The sequence below is a fragment of the Ranitomeya variabilis genome, chromosome 1 (assembly GCF_051348905.1).
Source record: "Ranitomeya variabilis isolate aRanVar5 chromosome 1, aRanVar5.hap1, whole genome shotgun sequence".
Lineage (NCBI taxonomy): Eukaryota > Metazoa > Chordata > Amphibia > Anura > Dendrobatidae > Ranitomeya > Ranitomeya variabilis.
The window spans coordinates 43,947,617-43,965,206 of NC_135232.1; the positions used below are offsets into that span (position 1 = coordinate 43,947,617).

The window sequence follows — 17,590 nt, forward strand, 5'->3', positions numbered from 1 at the left end:
TTTTATCTGTATTCCCAAAACACTGGATCCAGTTGTGCCCACAATGGAGCCACGGACTTCAATTAGGCAAAATGAGTCCAAAACATAAAACTCTACTCCATATGACATTCTTTCAGTTGATGTCTGTCTTTTTCTCCGGACACAATTGCAGTTGAAGCTTAAAGGCTATAGACACCTTTGACATGAAAAAAAAAAAAGATTTTTACATTTGTTATTAGTTAGCTAAAGTTGTTAAAATTGCAAAAGTATGTCTGCAATTTTAATTTCATACTCGCTTTTAGACTCCCTAATATGCAACTTTGCTGTCAGATCCAAGTTTCAGATGTTTCTCTCGTGGAAGTGTATTTCCCAGTAATATAGGAAGGATTTGACCTCTGTGTGTCTCTCCCAGTAATATAGGCTGGATGTGAGGTCTGTGTGACTCTCCCAGTAATATAGCCTGGATGTGAGGTCTGTGTGTCTCTCCCAGTAATATAGGCTGGATGTGAGGTCTGTGTGTCTCTCCCAGTAATATAGGCTGGATGTGAGCTCTCTGTGTCTTTCCCAGTAATATAGGCTGGATGTGAGGTCTGTGTGACTCTCCCAGTAATATAGCCTGGATGTAAGGTCTGCGTGTCTCTCCCAGTAATATAGCCTGGATGTGAGGTCTGTGTGTCTCTCCCAGTAATATAGGCTGGATGTGAGCTCTCTGTGTCTTTCCCAGTAATATAGGCTGGATGTGAGGTCTGTGTGTCTCTCCCAGTAATATAGGCTGGATGTGAGGTGTGTGTGTGTCTCTCCCAGTAATGTAGGCTGGATGTGAGGTGTGTGTGTCTCTCCCAGTAATATAGACTGGATGTGAGGCTTGCGTGTCTCTCCCAGTAATATAGGCTGGATGTGAGGTCTGGGTGTCTCTTCCAGTAATATAGGCTGGATGTGAGCTCTGTGTGTCTCTCCCAGTAATATAGACTGGATGTAAGGTCTGGGTGTCTCTCCCAGTAATATAGGCTGGATGTGAGGTCTGTGTGACTCTCCCAGTAATATAGGCTGGATGTGAGGTCTGGGTGTCTCTCCCAGTAATATAGGCTGGATGTGAGGTCTGTGTGACTCTCCCAGTAATATAGGCTGGATGTGAGGTTGGTGTGTCTCTCCCAGTAATATAGGCTGGATGTAAGATCTGTGTCTCTCTCTTAGTAAAAAACGCTGCACGTATGTCTTATGTGTCTCTCCCAGTAATATAGGCTGGATGTGAGGTCTGGGTGTCTCTCCCAGTAATATAGTCTGGATGTGAGGTCTGTGTGTCTCTCCCAGTAATATAGGCTGGATGTGAGGTGTGTGTGTGTCTCTCCCAGTAATGTAGGCTGGATGTGAGGTGTGTGTGTCTCTCCCAGTAATATAGACTGGATGTGAGGCTTGCGTGTCTCTCCCAGTAATATAGGCTGGATGTGAGGTCTGGGTGTCTCTTCCAGTAATATAGGCTGGATGTGAGCTCTGTGTGTCTCTCCCAGTAATATAGACTGGATGTAAGGTCTGGGTGTCTCTCCCAGTAATATAGGCTGGATGTGAGGTCTGTGTGACTCTCCCAGTAATATAGGCTGGATGTGAGGTCTGGGTGTCTCTCCCAGTAATATAGGCTGGATGTGAGGTCTGTGTGACTCTCCCAGTAATATAGGCTGGATGTGAGGTTGGTGTGTCTCTCCCAGTAATATAGGCTGGATGTAAGATCTGTGTCTCTCTCTTAGTAAAAAACGCTGCACGTATGTCTTATGTGTCTCTCCCAGTAATATAGGCTGGATGTGAGGTCTGGGTGTCTCTCCCAGTAATATAGTCTGGATGTGAGGTCTGTGTGTCTCTCCCAGTAATATAGGCTGGATGTGAGCTCTGTGTGTCTCTCCCAGTAATATAGGCTGGATGTGAGGTCTGTGTGTCTCTCCCAGTAATATAGGCTGGATGTGAGGTATGTGTGTCTCTCCCAGTAATATAGGCTGGATGTAAGATCTGTGTCTCTCTCTTAGTAAAAAACGCTGCACGTATGTCTTATGTGTCTCTCCCAGTAATATAGGCTGGATGTGAGGTCTGGGTGTCTCTCCCAGTAATATAGTCTGGATGTGAGGTCTGTGTGTCTCTCCCAGTAATATAGGCTGGATGTGAGGTGTGTGTGTGTCTCTCCCAGTAATATAGGCTGGATGTGAGGTGTGTGTGTCTCTCCCAGTAATATAGACTGGATGTGAGGCTTGCGTGTCTCTCCCAGTAATATAGGCTGGATGTGAGGTCTGGGTGTCTCTTCCAGTAATATAGGCTGGATGTGAGCTCTGTGTGTCTCTCCCAGTAATATAGACTGGATGTAAGGTCTGGGTGTCTCTCCCAGTAATATAGGCTGGATGTGAGGTCTGTGTGACTCTCCTAGTAATATAGGCTGGATGTGAGGTCTGGGTGTCTCTCTCAGTAATGTAGGCTGGATGTGAGGTCTGTGTGACTCTCCCAGTAATATAGGCTGGATGTGAGGTCGGTGTGTCTCTCCCAGTAATATAGGCTGGATGTAAGATCTGTGTCTCTCTCTTAGTAAAAAACGCTGCACGTATGTCTTATGTGTCTCTCCCAGTAATATAGGCTGGATGTGAGGTCTGGGTGTCTCTCCCAGTAATATAGTCTGGATGTGAGGTCTGTGTGTCTCTCCCAGTAATATAGGCTGGATGTGAGGTGTGTGTGTCTCTCCCAGTAATATAGACTGGATGTGAGGCTTGCGTGTCTCTCCCAGTAATATAGGCTGGATGTGAGGTCTGGGTGTCTCTTCCAGTAATATAGGCTGGATGTGAGCTCTGTGTGTCTCTCCCAGTAATATAGACTGGATGTAAGGTCTGGGTGTCTCTCCCAGTAATATAGGCTGGATGTGAGGTCTGTGTGACTCTCCCAGTAATATAGGCTGGATGTGAGGTCTGGGTGTCTCTCCCAGTAATATAGGCTGGATGTGAGGTCTGTGTGACTCTCCCAGTAATATAGGCTGGATGTGAGGTCGGTGTGTCTCTCCCAGTAATATAGGCTGGATGTGAGGTCTGTCTGTCTCTCCCAGTAATATAGGCTGGATGTGAGGTCTGTGTGTCTCTCCCAGTGATATAGACTGGATGTGAGGTTGGTGTGTCTCTCCCAGTAATAAAGGCTGAATGTGAGGTCTGTGTGTCTCTCACAGTAATATAGGTTGGATGTGAGCTCTGTGTGTCTCTCCCAATAATATACGCTGGATGTGAGGTCTGTGTGTCTCTCACAGTAATATAGGTTGGATGTGAGGTCTGTGTGTCTCTCACAGTAATATAGGTTGGATGTGAAGCCTGTGTGTCTCTCCCAGTAATACAGACTGGAGGTGAGCTCTATGTGTCAGTCCCACTAATATAGGCAGGATGTGAACTCTTTGTCCCTCCCAGTAATATAGGCTGGATGTGAGGTCTGGGTGTCTCTCCCAGTAATATAGGCTGGATGTGAGCTCTGTGTGTCTCTCCCAGTATTATAGGTTGGATATGAGGTCTGTGTGTCTCTCCCAGTAATATAGACTGGATGTGAGCTCTGTGTGTCTCTCCCAGTAATATAGTCTGGATGTGAGGTCTGTGTGTCTCTCCTAGTAATATAGGCTGGATGTGAGGTCTGGGAGTCTCTCCCAGTAATATAGGCTGGATCTGAGCTCTGTGTGTCTCTCCCAGTATTATAGGCTGGATGTGAGCTCTGGGTGTCCCTCCCAGTAATATAGGCTGGATGTGAGGTCTGTGTGTCTCTCCCAGTAATATAGGTTGGATGTGAGGTCTGGGTGTCTCTCCCAGTAATATAGGTTGGATGTGAAGCCTGTGTGTCTCTCCCAGTAATATAGGCTGGATGTAAGATCTGTGTCTCTCTCTTAGTAAAAAACGCTGCACGTATGTCTTATGTGTCTCTCCCAGTAATATAGGCTGGATGTGAGGTCTGGGTGTCTCTCCCAGTAATATAGTCTGGATGTGAGGTATGTGTGTCTCTCCCAGTAATATAGGCTGGATGTGAGGTGTGTGTGTCTCTCCCAGTAATATAGACTGGATGTGAGGCTTGCGTGTCTCTCCCAGTAATATAGGCTGGATGTGAGGTCTGGGTGTCTCTTCCAGTAATATAGGCTGGATGTGAGCTCTGTGTGTCTCTCCCAGTAATATAGACTGGATGTAAGGTCTGGGTGTCTCTCCCAGTAATATAGGCTGGATGTGAGGTCTGTGTGACTCTCCCAGTAATATAGGCTGGATGTGAGGTCTGGGTGTCTCTCCCAGTAATGTAGGCTGGATGTGAGGTCTGTGTGACTCTCCCAGTAATATAGGCTGGATGTGAGGTCGGTGTGTCTCTCCCAGTAATATAGGCTGGATGTAAGATCTGTGTCTCTCTCTTAGTAAAAAACGCTGCACGTATGTCTTATGTGTCTCTCCCAGTAATATAGGCTGGATGTGAGGTCTGGGTGTCTCTCCCAGTAATATAGTCTGGATGTGAGGTCTGTGTGTCTCTCCCAGTAATATAGGCTGGATGTGAGGTGTGTGTGTCTCTCCCAGTAATATAGACTGGATGTGAGGCTTGCGTGTCTCTCCCAGTAATATAGGCTGGATGTGAGGTCTGGGTGTCTCTTCCAGTAATATAGGCTGGATGTGAGCTCTGTGTGTCTCTCCCAGTAATATAGACTGGATGTAAGGTCTGGGTGTCTCTCCCAGTAATATAGGCTGGATGTGAGGTCTGTGTGACTCTCCCAGTAATATAGGCTGGATGTGAGGTCTGGGTGTCTCTCCCAGTAATATAGGCTGGATGTGAGGTCTGTGTGACTCTCCCAGTAATATAGGCTGGATGTGAGGTCGGTGTGTCTCTCCCAGTAATATAGGCTGGATGTGAGGTCTGTCTGTCTCTCCCAGTAATATAGGCTGGATGTGAGGTCTGTGTGTCTCTCCCAGTGATATAGACTGGATGTGAGGTTGGTGTGTCTCTCCCAGTAATAAAGGCTGGATGTGAGGTCTGTGTGTCTCTCACAGTAATATAGGTTGGATGTGAGCTCTGTGTGTCTCTCCCAATAATATACGCTGGATGTGAGGTCTGTGTGTCTCTCACAGTAATATAGGTTGGATGTGAGGTCTGTGTGTCTCTCACAGTAATATAGGTTGGATGTGAAGCCTGTGTGTCTCTCCCAGTAATACAGACTGGAGGTGAGCTCTATGTGTCAGTCCCACTAATATAGGCAGGATGTGAACTCTTTGTCCCTCCCAGTAATATAGGCTGGATGTGAGGTCTGGGTGTCTCTCCCAGTAATATAGGCTGGATGTGAGCTCTGTGTGTCTCTCCCAGTATTATAGGTTGGATATGAGGTCTGTGTGTCTCTCCCAGTAATATAGACTGGATGTGAGCTCTGTGTGTCTCTCCCAGTAATATAGTCTGGATGTGAGGTCTGTGTGTCTCTCCTAGTAATATAGGCTGGATGTGAGGTCTGGGAGTCTCTCCCAGTAATATAGGCTGGATCTGAGCTCTGTGTGTCTCTCCCAGTATTATAGGCTGGATGTGAGCTCTGGGTGTCCCTCCCAGTAATATAGGCTGGATGTGAGGTCTGTGTGTCTCTCCCAGTAATATAGGTTGGATGTGAGGTCTGGGTGTCTCTCCCAGTAATATAGGTTGGATGTGAAGCCTGTGTGTCTCTCCCAGTAATATAGGCTGGATGTGAGCTCTGTGTTCCTCTCTGTAATGTAGAATGTTTGTGAGATCTGTGTGCCTCTCAGTAATTTAGGTTGCATGTGAGCTCCCCACTAGAGTGGACCCACATTGTATTGGATGATAGCACTTGGGAGCCATTTTTATCTCAGATCTACCATATCATCCCAATACCATTATTCTTCACATCTTTTCTGCTCCTAATATTATTACAATTGCTTGTAAATTTCCATATGTATAAAATTAAAGCTACCGAAATAGCACTCTATGTTCACCTCTTGATTTTAGATAACCTAAATACTTTTTCCCTTTTGTAATTGTTTTAAAGGAAGGCGTAAAATTTGTAATTGGGATATGTGTTCCAGATTCTTGTAGCAGCAGAGATATTACAGCAATGGCTTCTATGGGTAAGATGTAAAGCATAAAGATATCTCTGTCAAACTGTTAATTATCCTCAGGGTGCATAGACATCATGAGACTGTCTCACAATTGGGGCGTCCATGTATAACCCAGGGCTTGCAGATGTGGTTAACAAATGCCATCCATGAACTAAATGATCGACTATTCATTGGAGCAATGCCAGCTGATTGTTGGACGTATATAAAGCCGAATCAACAGCTAATCACTGGGTTACAGAGTAACGAACATTTTATAATTTAATTATTGATCAGCCTTTGCAAATTTATGTTTCTAACCCTTATTTTGCTCCCTTCTCGTTCAAGCACCAGGCTGAAAGTTCTGTTTTAACTTCCTATCTCATCTTCTTTTACAAGCTGCTTTTAACTGCTGCTCTAGCAAGAATCCACACTCAGGCACTATTTACAAACACTTTCCCTGTGTGAGTGTGGAAGAGAGGAGCAGATAACCTCAGCTGGAAAGAGTTTGTAAATAATTATTGAGTACAGATGCTTTATGGAGCAGCAGTTCAAAGCAGCTTGTAAAAATGCATGAACTAAGCAGTAAAAACAGCATTTTCAGCATGCCACTTGGCAGAGAAGGAAGCAAAATATGGTAATGAAGTATATTACAAAGAGGTATAACTTTGCAAAGGCTGGTCCATAACAAAATAAAAATAAAAAAAAGTTTTGCGTTGATGCCATCTCAGAGATTTCGCCTGAATCTGCCCATTAATTATTTTATTATATCGGGGGTGGTGTCAGAGTTTGGAATCATCCCTTTAATATTTATTTCAACAGATATCCTTAAATATAGAGGGACATCATTTTTGAAGCCTCTACCTAGTTTTGTAATTCAGAATGAAACCATTCCCACTGTGGCGGAGACGTTCTGTTCCCGCGGTCTGTTTCCTGCCGATACGTTTGCCATCATTTGTCTGTAAGCATGAGCCTCGTGTCCATCATGTGTTCTGTAAACTCCGACTCGGTGACCATAACTCTGTCCTAATAACCTTTTGCTTTTGGCAGGTGCCTCAGCTGCTTGTTCATCATCTTGCCAATAATTGGCTCAATTTACACCGCCGTTCTCAACTTCAAAGCCTCATCGACATTTGAGCAGTGCAAGACTATCATTTTACATCGGAAACCAGGGGCTCCGGAGCGCGATAAGCCTGCAGGAAAATCCAATTTCCCATTGGAGGAGGAATACGGCAGTGAGAAGAAGCACAGTAATATCCCGAGATTACTATACATGCGGCTTAGGACATCACTTGAAATTGCGCAATTTATATAACCTTTCATTTGCTGTCTGAAGTTGGAGGCTGTAGAATATAGAATATATCACCGGTACAAACCAACTAGAAAGAAGACGGCTGAGCCGAGGCCACCGAGCAGGCACATTGATACAGAAAATCCCATACTTTACTCAATTTTCTACTGTATGGTGTGTCCATACTATGGAGAAATTATTCCCTACAACCAATGCTACCAGTGGCGCTTGTGTCCTCGACTTTACAAGTAGGAGTACAAGCTCTGTAAATAAAAAATAATAATTTCAGGTCAGATCTGACATTGTTTTCGTAGATTTTCCATTTCGGAAAGTTTGGGAAAACTGATAAAAAAGCCATGCTCCGTTTGACTTTGAAGCCCAACCCAAATATTTCCAGTATGGATTCCAGGTAGAGTTGAGCGAATTTTGCCAAAATTCGGTTCGGATTCCGATCACCGGCGAATATTGTATTTGCAATATTCACCGAACGTCATTGGAGTCAATATGTATAGAGTTGAGCGAATATGTTTGTAACCGATCGTCAAATATAAATTCAGCATGAATAGGGTACAAAAATGGTACAAATATGGCAAATTCGGATTCGGCGATCCTTCCCGAACATATTTGCTCAACTCTAATTCCAAGCCAAAGCCGGATGTACATCTGACCACTGCACTTTTATGAGCTTGTTGGACATCCCATTCCAAAAAACATGGGGGTTGACTTGGGATGGAGTCTTCTTTCCTGGGTGCAAAGACTCCTCTCTAATGGGGAGGATGCACTAGATTATAAAGAATATTTGTGAGGTCCGACCCTGATGTTGGGGAGAGGCCGGGATCACAATCTGTGTTCCAGTTTATCAGAAAGGTGTTGGATGGGTTGAGGTCAAGATGTTAGTTCCTCCACACCAAACTTGCCATCTCCTGGCCACAAATCATCAAGACTGGTGTTTGATGAGTGGGAGTGTTAAAGTCAGAGGCTCCCGCTTGATTATGCCTCATAATGAATCAGGACTGTCAGACAAGCAGCGTGCACCTCTGTGTGCTCATCGCCACAAATCCTACTCCAGTTGGGAACTGGAGTAAGATTTGTGGAGTAGGAACGTCGCCACTCGTCATGAATTTGGTGAGCGGGGATTGTCACGCCCCATCCCAGCTTCACCCACTTTGCCAGAGCCAGACTAAAATGGCGTTAGAACATTGTAGGGTCCAAAATTTTAGCCCAACCTCATGCAGAAATCTGGCATAGAAGCTTTGATGAATTAGGCTTAATTTCTTTATGGACTTTGCTTTGAGGGTGATCAATGAGTGGAACAGGCTGCCACGAGAGGTGGTGAGTTCTCCTTCAATGGAAATCTTCAAGCAGAGGCTGGACAGACATCTGTCTGAGATGGTTTAGTGAATCCTCCATTGAGCAGGGGGTTGGACACGATGTCCCTGGAGGTCCCTTCCAACTCTAACATTCTAGGATTCTATGATGCACTGGGCAGAGTCATGGGGAATAGAAAAAGGGCCCTCCTCAAAACTGTTCTCACAACGTTGGAATCATCAATAGTGTAATATGTTTTGGTATGCTGTAGCATTTACCTTTCACTGGATAAAAGTAGCTAAACCCTAAAAAAACAAGAACAAACCCATACTATTCCCCATCTTCCACAATCAAATTTTACAGTAGGTGGATCCTAATATGTAGAGTTCTTCAGGCATCTGACAATTCCTGAAGAGACAGGCCTTACCCCACTCTTTCCGAAACTTGGCATTGTGCTTGGTGATGTAAGTCTTATTTGCAGAAAACTCTTTCATGAAGCTTCTCAGACACAGTTCTTGCAGGGCACAGAGGACAGCTAATAGTGTATTGGGGTCTCCGCAAATGATCACCTTTCTAAATAGATTGGTAATGGTCCAACCTTTTGGACCTCACTGATCACCAGAATGGGCGTCCTCGGTTGTTCCCAAGCTGCGAGGCCACAGTCAGGAAGAGGTTCAAGTCATTTAGCTTTATAAGTGCCATAGACATTGAACAAAACAGCAGGGTGCGCGAAATTCATCCTCCTGGTTGAGATTTTGCAACCTGGGAGAACAAGAAATACAAGTCCCTTGTTCCGGTGGCCATCACTGGTGGAAAAGTGATAATTTGCGTTGACTCTCTTTCACGTCCATTGATTTTATTGGGGGCTCTGCAATGTTTTGGGTTGCTTTTTTTTCCTTTTTTTTGTATTGGGACCTACAGAGAACATTTTGGCTCTCTGATCAGTAAGAGATGATTCCAATAGGAAAATTACATCTTAGTTTGTTCCGTGCATGAAAAACTATGCAAGCCGGAAAGGGCAAATTCCGATTTGGCTCAGAATAACCCCCATAGACACTGACTGTTCAAAAAGAACTGAACAAAGAGTAAGATAAATTGTAAGAACCAGAGAATTCCTCTGAGGAGCCGCATAAAACCTCCTCCGGTCTGTGTAATGTGGCGAACAGGCGGAGGAGATGTAGAATTAGCAGGTTAATGACGGTAACAAATGTCCCCCTGAGACGCGCTGCGGGCCGTGATATGAATTAATATCAGTCGGATTCATCCGGGGACTGCACAGGTAACAAAGTGCAAACAATCAATAACTCATTAAATCAATTAGGAGAAAGTCATATATAAAGCAGCAGAGCCAGTAAATCTCTATGCTGAGCAATGGGGGTAATAGGCCGGGAGGGGCAAAGGGCAGAGAGCTGCAAGACTAGCTTTTGTGATGCAAAGAAATGGATAGTCCATCAAGAGAAAACCCCCATAAGGACTCATAACGCCCACTCTAGTAATGGTGGACTTGAGTTAGGTTAACACATTGCAGTTCTTTAGCATTCTCTTCCAGTAGGGGGCGCTTAATGATATCCCGCCAAAACCACGACGCTTCGAGCCCCACTTTAAAATTCTGTTTAGTTTTTCTCTTGGCTCCCATCGTGTATTGAGTCACCATTTCTTGTATGTACCCAACCACATCGGACCTCCCCACTCCACACCTGGGATGACTGCGAAGCTGCACCCCCGGTGATCAATGTCTACTAGTGCATGTGCAAATATTGGGGGCACAGATCCCCCAGCACTGCATAGGTCCTGGCACTGTGCTATAAGGCAGCAGGCACCATCAGATGTGTAGCTTAGGGCTCAATGCAGTAGTTGGGCCCCTCACTTGGGCTGTCGCTTTATGCAGCAAAATTAGGGCCACTGTCTTATGTCCAATCACACAGGATGACCAAGAATAAGAAACAGGCCCCTCGCACCTGAAGACGCATGGTAATTTGCTGAAAGTGATCTAAGCATCCTAGGCTGCCATCTTTATGGGGCTTTACCAAAAGGGTATTGCTATGTCTGACCTGGTGAGGTGGCTCCTCCAAACATTCAGAGCCGGAAGAGCAGTAGTATAGCAGCACAGACTGATGACGGGGTTACAGCAGGGTGGTCCAGTGCGAACTATGGAGGTTGCAATTATGGGATGGCAACTGGAGAAGGAAGCAGTAGGGACAAAGCAGAGCAGGATTTGTAGCAGAGCCCAGTGATGTAGCAGTGCGGAGTACTCAGTGGCTATGGAGAATAGTCCAGCAAAGTAGCAGAACTGGGAATGTTTAGAGGTGCATAGTGACAATGTAGCAGAGCCCAATAATGTAGCAGAGCTGAGTATGTCAGAAGGTACAAGGTGGCTATGGAGTAGAGTCCAGCAAAGTAGCAGAACTGGGAATGTTTAGAGGTACACAGTGACAATGTAGCAGAGCCCAGCGATGAGTAGAGTTGGGTATGTCATAAGGCATAATGTAGCAATGTAGAAGAGCCCAGTGATGTAGCAGTGCTGAGTACTCGGTGGCTATGGAGAATAGTCCAGCAAAGTAGCAGAACTGGTAATGTCTAGAAGTACACAGTGACAATGTAGCAGAGCCCAATGATGTAGCAGAGCTGAGTATGTCGGAAAGTACTTAGTGGCTATGGAGTAGAGTCCAGCAAAGTAGTAGAGCTGGCAATGTCTAGCGGTGCACAGTGACAATGTAGTATAACCCAGTAACGAGTAGAGCTGGGTATGTCAGCAGGTACACTGTGGCAATGTAGCACAGCTGAGTATGTTAGAAGGCGTTCGGTGGATTATGGAGAAGAGTCCAGCAAAGTAGCAGAGCTGGGAGTGTCCAGACGTACGCAATGACAATTCAGCAGAGCCCAGCGACTTGGGTCACGGTTCATAGTATTTATGGTGTGGAGAGCTGATCATTTGCAGTGGTGGATGCCAATGACCTAAATCCTCAGGCAGCATCTTACAGGCTGAACTGGGCTACGTGGCCCGAGTAGGTGAAGTCTCGGGGGTGCACCAGGTTGCCAGAACACCCTGATGCACAGAGGAGCAGATAAACCTGACAGGTGCCGAGGTAGTGCTTATTGCTGGATCTAGTAAAGGTAAGTATCATGAATCTTGGAGCTTCGGGGGTCCAGTATAAATTCTATAGCTGTGCCCCCATCTGCAATAATACTGGTGTTTTCTTATGTGACTGGCAGGGCTTGTGCCCCGTTGTGAAAAAGTGAGGGGACCCAAACACAGTTGTCACAATCACAAGGAAACAAAATGTTTTTCCAAACAATTTTATTAACATTTTCAACCAAAACAGGACATAGGTTAACATAAATGCAATGGCATGAAACATTCATGAAGCATAAAAGTAAAAATAGAATAAAATAAAATAACAAAACAATAAATACATTAAATTCTTTTGGAAATATTTCCAGCCAGCGAGACCATTTTTTCAAAAAGGAAGGAAAGCAGCCATTCAGTAATGCCAATTTTTGTTCATAGGATTTATGCAAAGCCAGTTTGTCAATAATTTCTTGTGAACAGAGTATTTTAGAAGATTTAAAAAAAAAAAGCAATAGCATTCTTAGAAACTAAAAGCAGATGTATAACAAGTTTCCTAAAAGGTGGAGTCAATTGATCTGCATTCAACGAGAGCAGGGCCAACTGAGGAGACAGAGAAAAATCCGAACGTTTTAATATAATAGAAATAAGAGAAGAGATTTCATCCTAAAAAGGTCTAATACGTGGACAAAACCAAAACAAATGGGAAAGGCTACCATAACGTCCACAATCCCTCCAGCAGAGAGGGGAATTGGAAGGATTAATAAATGCTAAGCGAGATAATAATACCACCTAGAGGTAAGCTTAAAATAAGACTCATGAAGAGCCATGGACATGGTGGCAGAATAAGTCAAGGACATGGCCAGTTCCCAATCATCTAGAGCTACAGAAAGATTCAAAGTAGATTCCCATTTGCTCATGTATGGGGATTTTATAATTTTGAAATCGTTATTAAACCACTGGTAGATATATTGAGTAGACCAAAATATACTATGACCGGAGTTAGATAAAATATTAATCGCCGGCTCCGATAAAGGAGGGCGACCAGTCACCAGTGGCCTCAAAAAATCCTTTAAAATAGTAAACTGCATAAAAGCCGATGAGGGAACACCAAACCTATCTTTAAGGTGGGTAAATGACACAAACTTGTTACCATCAAAGATGTCATGTAGTTTAGAGATTCCCCAGTCAGCCCAATTTGAATGCAGATCAAACGAGAAAACAGTAGCCAAAAAAAGAGAGAGGAAGTCTCAGCATAAGTTCCATCCTAGTGAAACCGCTTTTCATTTTGAGAAATTTCCGCCATGCCACAAGGACAGCTACAAATATCGGATGATCAGACCGAAGCAAAGACTTAGAGGTGAATAAATTGATAATAATATTACAAGGTGGAGAATTTCTATTAAAATATAATTCCAATTCCACCCATGAAGGTGTATGATCTGCAGACCACCAATATAGACTCTGTTTAATTAAATTAGAGAAATAATAGGCCGAAACATTAGGTAGACCCATACCCCTGCGCAATTTATGTTTTTACAGTTGACTAGAGGCCATAGCGCTCTTGTAGCCCCAAACAAACAGATTGAGGTGTGCCTGCAAACTGGTCAAATAGGAAGTAGAAACAAGTGAAGGAAGGGACCTGAAGATATAGAGGATCTTGGGAAGAATTATTGATTTTACAATAAGGCACCTTCCCCACCACTATAATACTTTATCATCATAAAATCTAAGCTCTTTAGAAATGGAAGCAATAAGAGAATCCAAATTGCTGGGAATCAAGGAGTTAAGGTACCTTCACACTAAACGATATCGCTAGCGATCCGTGACGTTGCAGCGTCCTGGCTAGCGATATCGTTTAGTTTGACACGCAGCAGCGATCAGGATCCTGCTGTGATATCGCTGGTCGTTGAACAAAGTTCAGAACTTTATTTGGTCGTCAGACCGGCGTTTATCGTCGTGTTTGACACCAAAAGCAACGATACCAGCGATGTTTTACACTGGTAGCCAGGGTAAACATCGGGTTAAGGGCCGCGCTTAGTAACCCGATGTTTACCCTGGTTACCAGTGTAAAATGTAAAAAAAACAAACAGTACATACTCACCTTCGCATCCCCCGGCGTCCGCTTCCTGCACTGACTGAGCGCCGTAAAGTGAAAGTGAAAGTACAGCACAGCGGTGACGTCACCGCTGTGCTGTTAGGGCCGGCACTCAGTCAGTGTGGGAAGCGGACGCCGGGGGACGCGAATGTGAGTATGTGCTGTTTGTTTTTCTTACATTTTACGCTGGTAACCAGGGTAAACATCGGGTTACTAAGCGCGGCCCTGCGCTTAGCAGCCCGATGTTTACCCTGGTTACCCGGGGACTTCGGCATCGTTGGTCGCTGGAGAGCGGTCTGTGTGACAGCTCTCCAGCGACCAAACAGCGACGCTGCAGCGATCGGCATCGTTGTCGCTATCGCTGCAGCGTCGCTTAATGTGAAGGTACCTTTAAGGTTTCTAGAAAACCTCAGACCCAAATAAACAATATCCCTCTCCACCCAACCCCAGGGTGAAATATCCTTTATACTCCGGATTTGAGAATCAGTGAGGTTAAATTGAAAAATGTTCGACTTGGACTCATTTATTTTAAAATATGAAAAAAATGAAAATTTTTTAAGAAGGGTTTTCAAATGTGGAATAGAACGACAAGGATTGGTAAGGGACAGGAGAATATCATCAGCATATAAACTGATTTTAAATTCCTTACGATCCATGCGAACTCCCTCTATGGAGGGATTATCTCTAATGAGCTGGGCTAATGGCTCTATGACAAGGGCAGAAAATAGTGGAGAAAGGGGGCAACCCTGCCGAGTACCATTAGAGATTGGAAATGGGGAAGAAAAGTGATTATTAATATAAATTTTTGCCTGAGGATCGGAATATAAAGCCATAATTTTATTTATAAAGTCCAAATCAAAGCCAAATTTTTGTAGGGAACATTTGAGAAAAGTCCAATTTAAGCAATCAAACGCTTTCTCTGCATCAAGGGAAATTAAAGTGGAGTTAATTTTTTCGGGAATTAATTAATTTAATAATATTTATCAGCCGCCTGGTACCTTCAATGGATTGCCGGTGCTTAATAAATCCCAATCTGGTCCGTGGAAATTAATTTGGGCAAAATAAGGTTAAGGCGGTTAGCTAAGACTTTGGAATACATTTTGAGATCAGTATTAATTAATGAAATGGGACGGTAATTAAGTATTTAATCAGGACTAGTATGAGGCTTGGGAATAAGTATAATTGTGGCATCCAAATTTTCCCTAGGGAAAGAACCAATGGACGCAGCGGCATTGAAAATTTGAACTAAATGGGGGACAAGAATTTCACGGAATGATTTATAATAATTATTGCTATAACCATCAGGACCCGGGGCCTTATAAGATTTCACTTGTTTTATTGTGTCGCTAATCTCTTCTGCAGTAAAAGGAGCAGCCAAAAAGTCTGCATCCATGGAATCAAGTTGTGGAAGATTGACAGAAGACCAAAAGTCATCGATAGATCTCGCACCTGGAATGGGTAGAGAGGGATCAGACCGCAAATTATATAATTGATTGAAATATTGTGCAAATTCATTTGCAATGTCCTGTGGGTGGGTGAGAGAAATGCCCTTAGGAGAAATGATCTTGTCGATTCGGTTACGTATTCTAACCTTTTTAATTCTATTGAACATAAAACGAGTGGGCTTGTTAAGGGACATATAATGATTGAGTTTTGATTGTTTGACCGCAGAGTCATAAAAGGAAACAATTATGGCCCTCAATTCATTCCTAAGATGGGATAAATCAGTCCAACTTTTGGAACAAGGGGTTGGGCTACTGGCCAATGCCAGCTCCAACTCCTTCACTTTAATCAAGGCTTGTAAACGTTTAATCTTTTGGTGGTTAAAATTTTTAATACGGGAGGAAATATGAATGATAGCGCCACGTAGAACCGCCTTGTGCGCGTTACACTGGAGGAATGGCTTGGAAGGGTCATACACATTCTCAGAAAAATAAAGGTTACGAGATCTAGAAATTTCCTCATGGTATGTAGGATTTTGAAAAATAGAAGCATTACACTTCCACAATGGTTGATTATTGATAGAGTGACCTTCAATCAATTTGGCAATGACAGGGGCATGACCCGAAATGGATTTATTACCAATGGATATAGAGGAAAATCTAGGGAGGGAGAACACATCTGATAATATCAGATCAATACGAGAACATGACAAATGGGAGTCAGAAAAATATGTGTATTCCCTTGAAGTGGAGTTTAAACATCTAAAGATGTCATAAAGTACATGAGTAAAAAGCCAATTATTTACGGAGGGGAAGTTAAGCCTATTTGAGGATGAGGCATCACGTATATTATCAGGGACCAAATTAAAGTCTCCTAAAAGTAAAAGAATGCCTTTTTTAAGTGGTTCAAATTTTTTCAGCAACTTATCTAAAAAATTAATTTGACCCTTATTAGGAGCATAAATATTTACAATTTTGTGAATTTGGGAATTTAACTTGCAAACAAGGACATGAAAATGACCATTCACATCAACCAATTCCTCCAATAGTTCAAACGACTAGGAGTCTCTGATCAGGGTCATAACGCCTGTCCCTTTAGAGGGACCCGAGGCTTAAAAAACATGTGGGTAATGTTTTAGGGCAAATGCAGGATGATTATGTATCTTAAATTTAGTCTCTTGCAGGCACACGACATCCGCAACAGATTTATTAATTTCCCTCTGAAAGGAAAAACGTCTATTCGGGCTATTAAGACCCCTCACATTATAGGTAACCAAAGTAAGCACCATGAGAGAAAAAAGAAAGGAAAAATTGGCATTAGTAGGCAATCACCGGCTGGAAAGTAACAAGAAAAAGAAATTACTACCAAGACTAAATAGACAAAGAAAAGTACAATCTTTAAACTTTACAGTACTAGAGCATTAGAGGGAAACCAAGAAAATGGCTCTCCTTGTACCGGGGGAAAAAGTCCGTGCAGCGCAAGGCCAAGGAGACCCTCATTAGTACCAATAACAAATATTTAAGATTGAACAAATAAATAATAGTAGCACAATATCATACAATATTAGAAAACCCAGGTACGCAAATCAAAAAATGACAAATTGAGCTCAAGTGACATGGCCTGGACCTTTGGAAGCAGGAACAGAAGAAATAACACTGTGAGATTTCAAAAATAGGAGACCCTCCTCAGGTGTAAGAAAAACTGCATTTTTCCCCTATAATTAAAGATGAGCCTCAGAGCAAAACCCCACTTGTAAGGAAGGCCTTTCTCTCTCAGCATGGAGGTGAGTGATCTAAAGTGCCTCCGACCCTCAATAGTCGCTTTGGACAGGTCAGCAAACAACTTAAGATGGTAATAGGGTTCTGGGATTCCTCCTTTAATTTTGACCAGGCTTTGTATTTTCTCTTTAATATGATAAAAGTGAATTTTCATGATAACATCTCTATGGGGGTCTTCAGGGACAGAAGGAGGCTTAGGAAGACGTTGGATACGATCTATAATGAGATCCGTATCCGAAAGATTGGGAATCATCCTCCTAAAAATCCCCTTAACAAACTCAGGGAGCTTAATGGGAGAGATATCTTCAGATATACCTCTAATTTTAATGTTGTTATGACGGGATCTGTCCTCTAGATCTGCCAACTTAAGCTTCAACTGTCGAATCTCGGATTTAGAGTCAGACTGTTCCTTTAGGGACAGTGCATGTGTCTTTTCCAATTCTCCCAGTCTGACTTCATGGTTATCGAACCGAGAAGTGAAAAACTAGAGTCTCCTGAAATATTTTCGTCTGGTTGTCCATATCAAGATGCAATCTGGTGCTAAGTTTATCAACCAGAGTATCCATA

General features: G+C 43.4%; 1 protein-coding gene across 1 annotated transcript in view; it reads left to right on the forward strand.

The window, feature by feature from the left end:
• Window positions 1-17,590, forward strand: part of LOC143793483 (O-acyltransferase like protein-like) — a 135,282-nt gene that overhangs the window by 41,034 nt on the left and 76,658 nt on the right. The window contains exons 3-5 of the mRNA XM_077280489.1: window positions 5,993-6,071; window positions 6,861-6,999; window positions 7,089-7,288. Coding sequence (XP_077136604.1) covers window positions 5,993-6,071; window positions 6,861-6,999; window positions 7,089-7,288 — 418 coding nt within the window. The remainder of the gene's footprint in view (window positions 1-5,992; window positions 6,072-6,860; window positions 7,000-7,088; window positions 7,289-17,590) is intronic.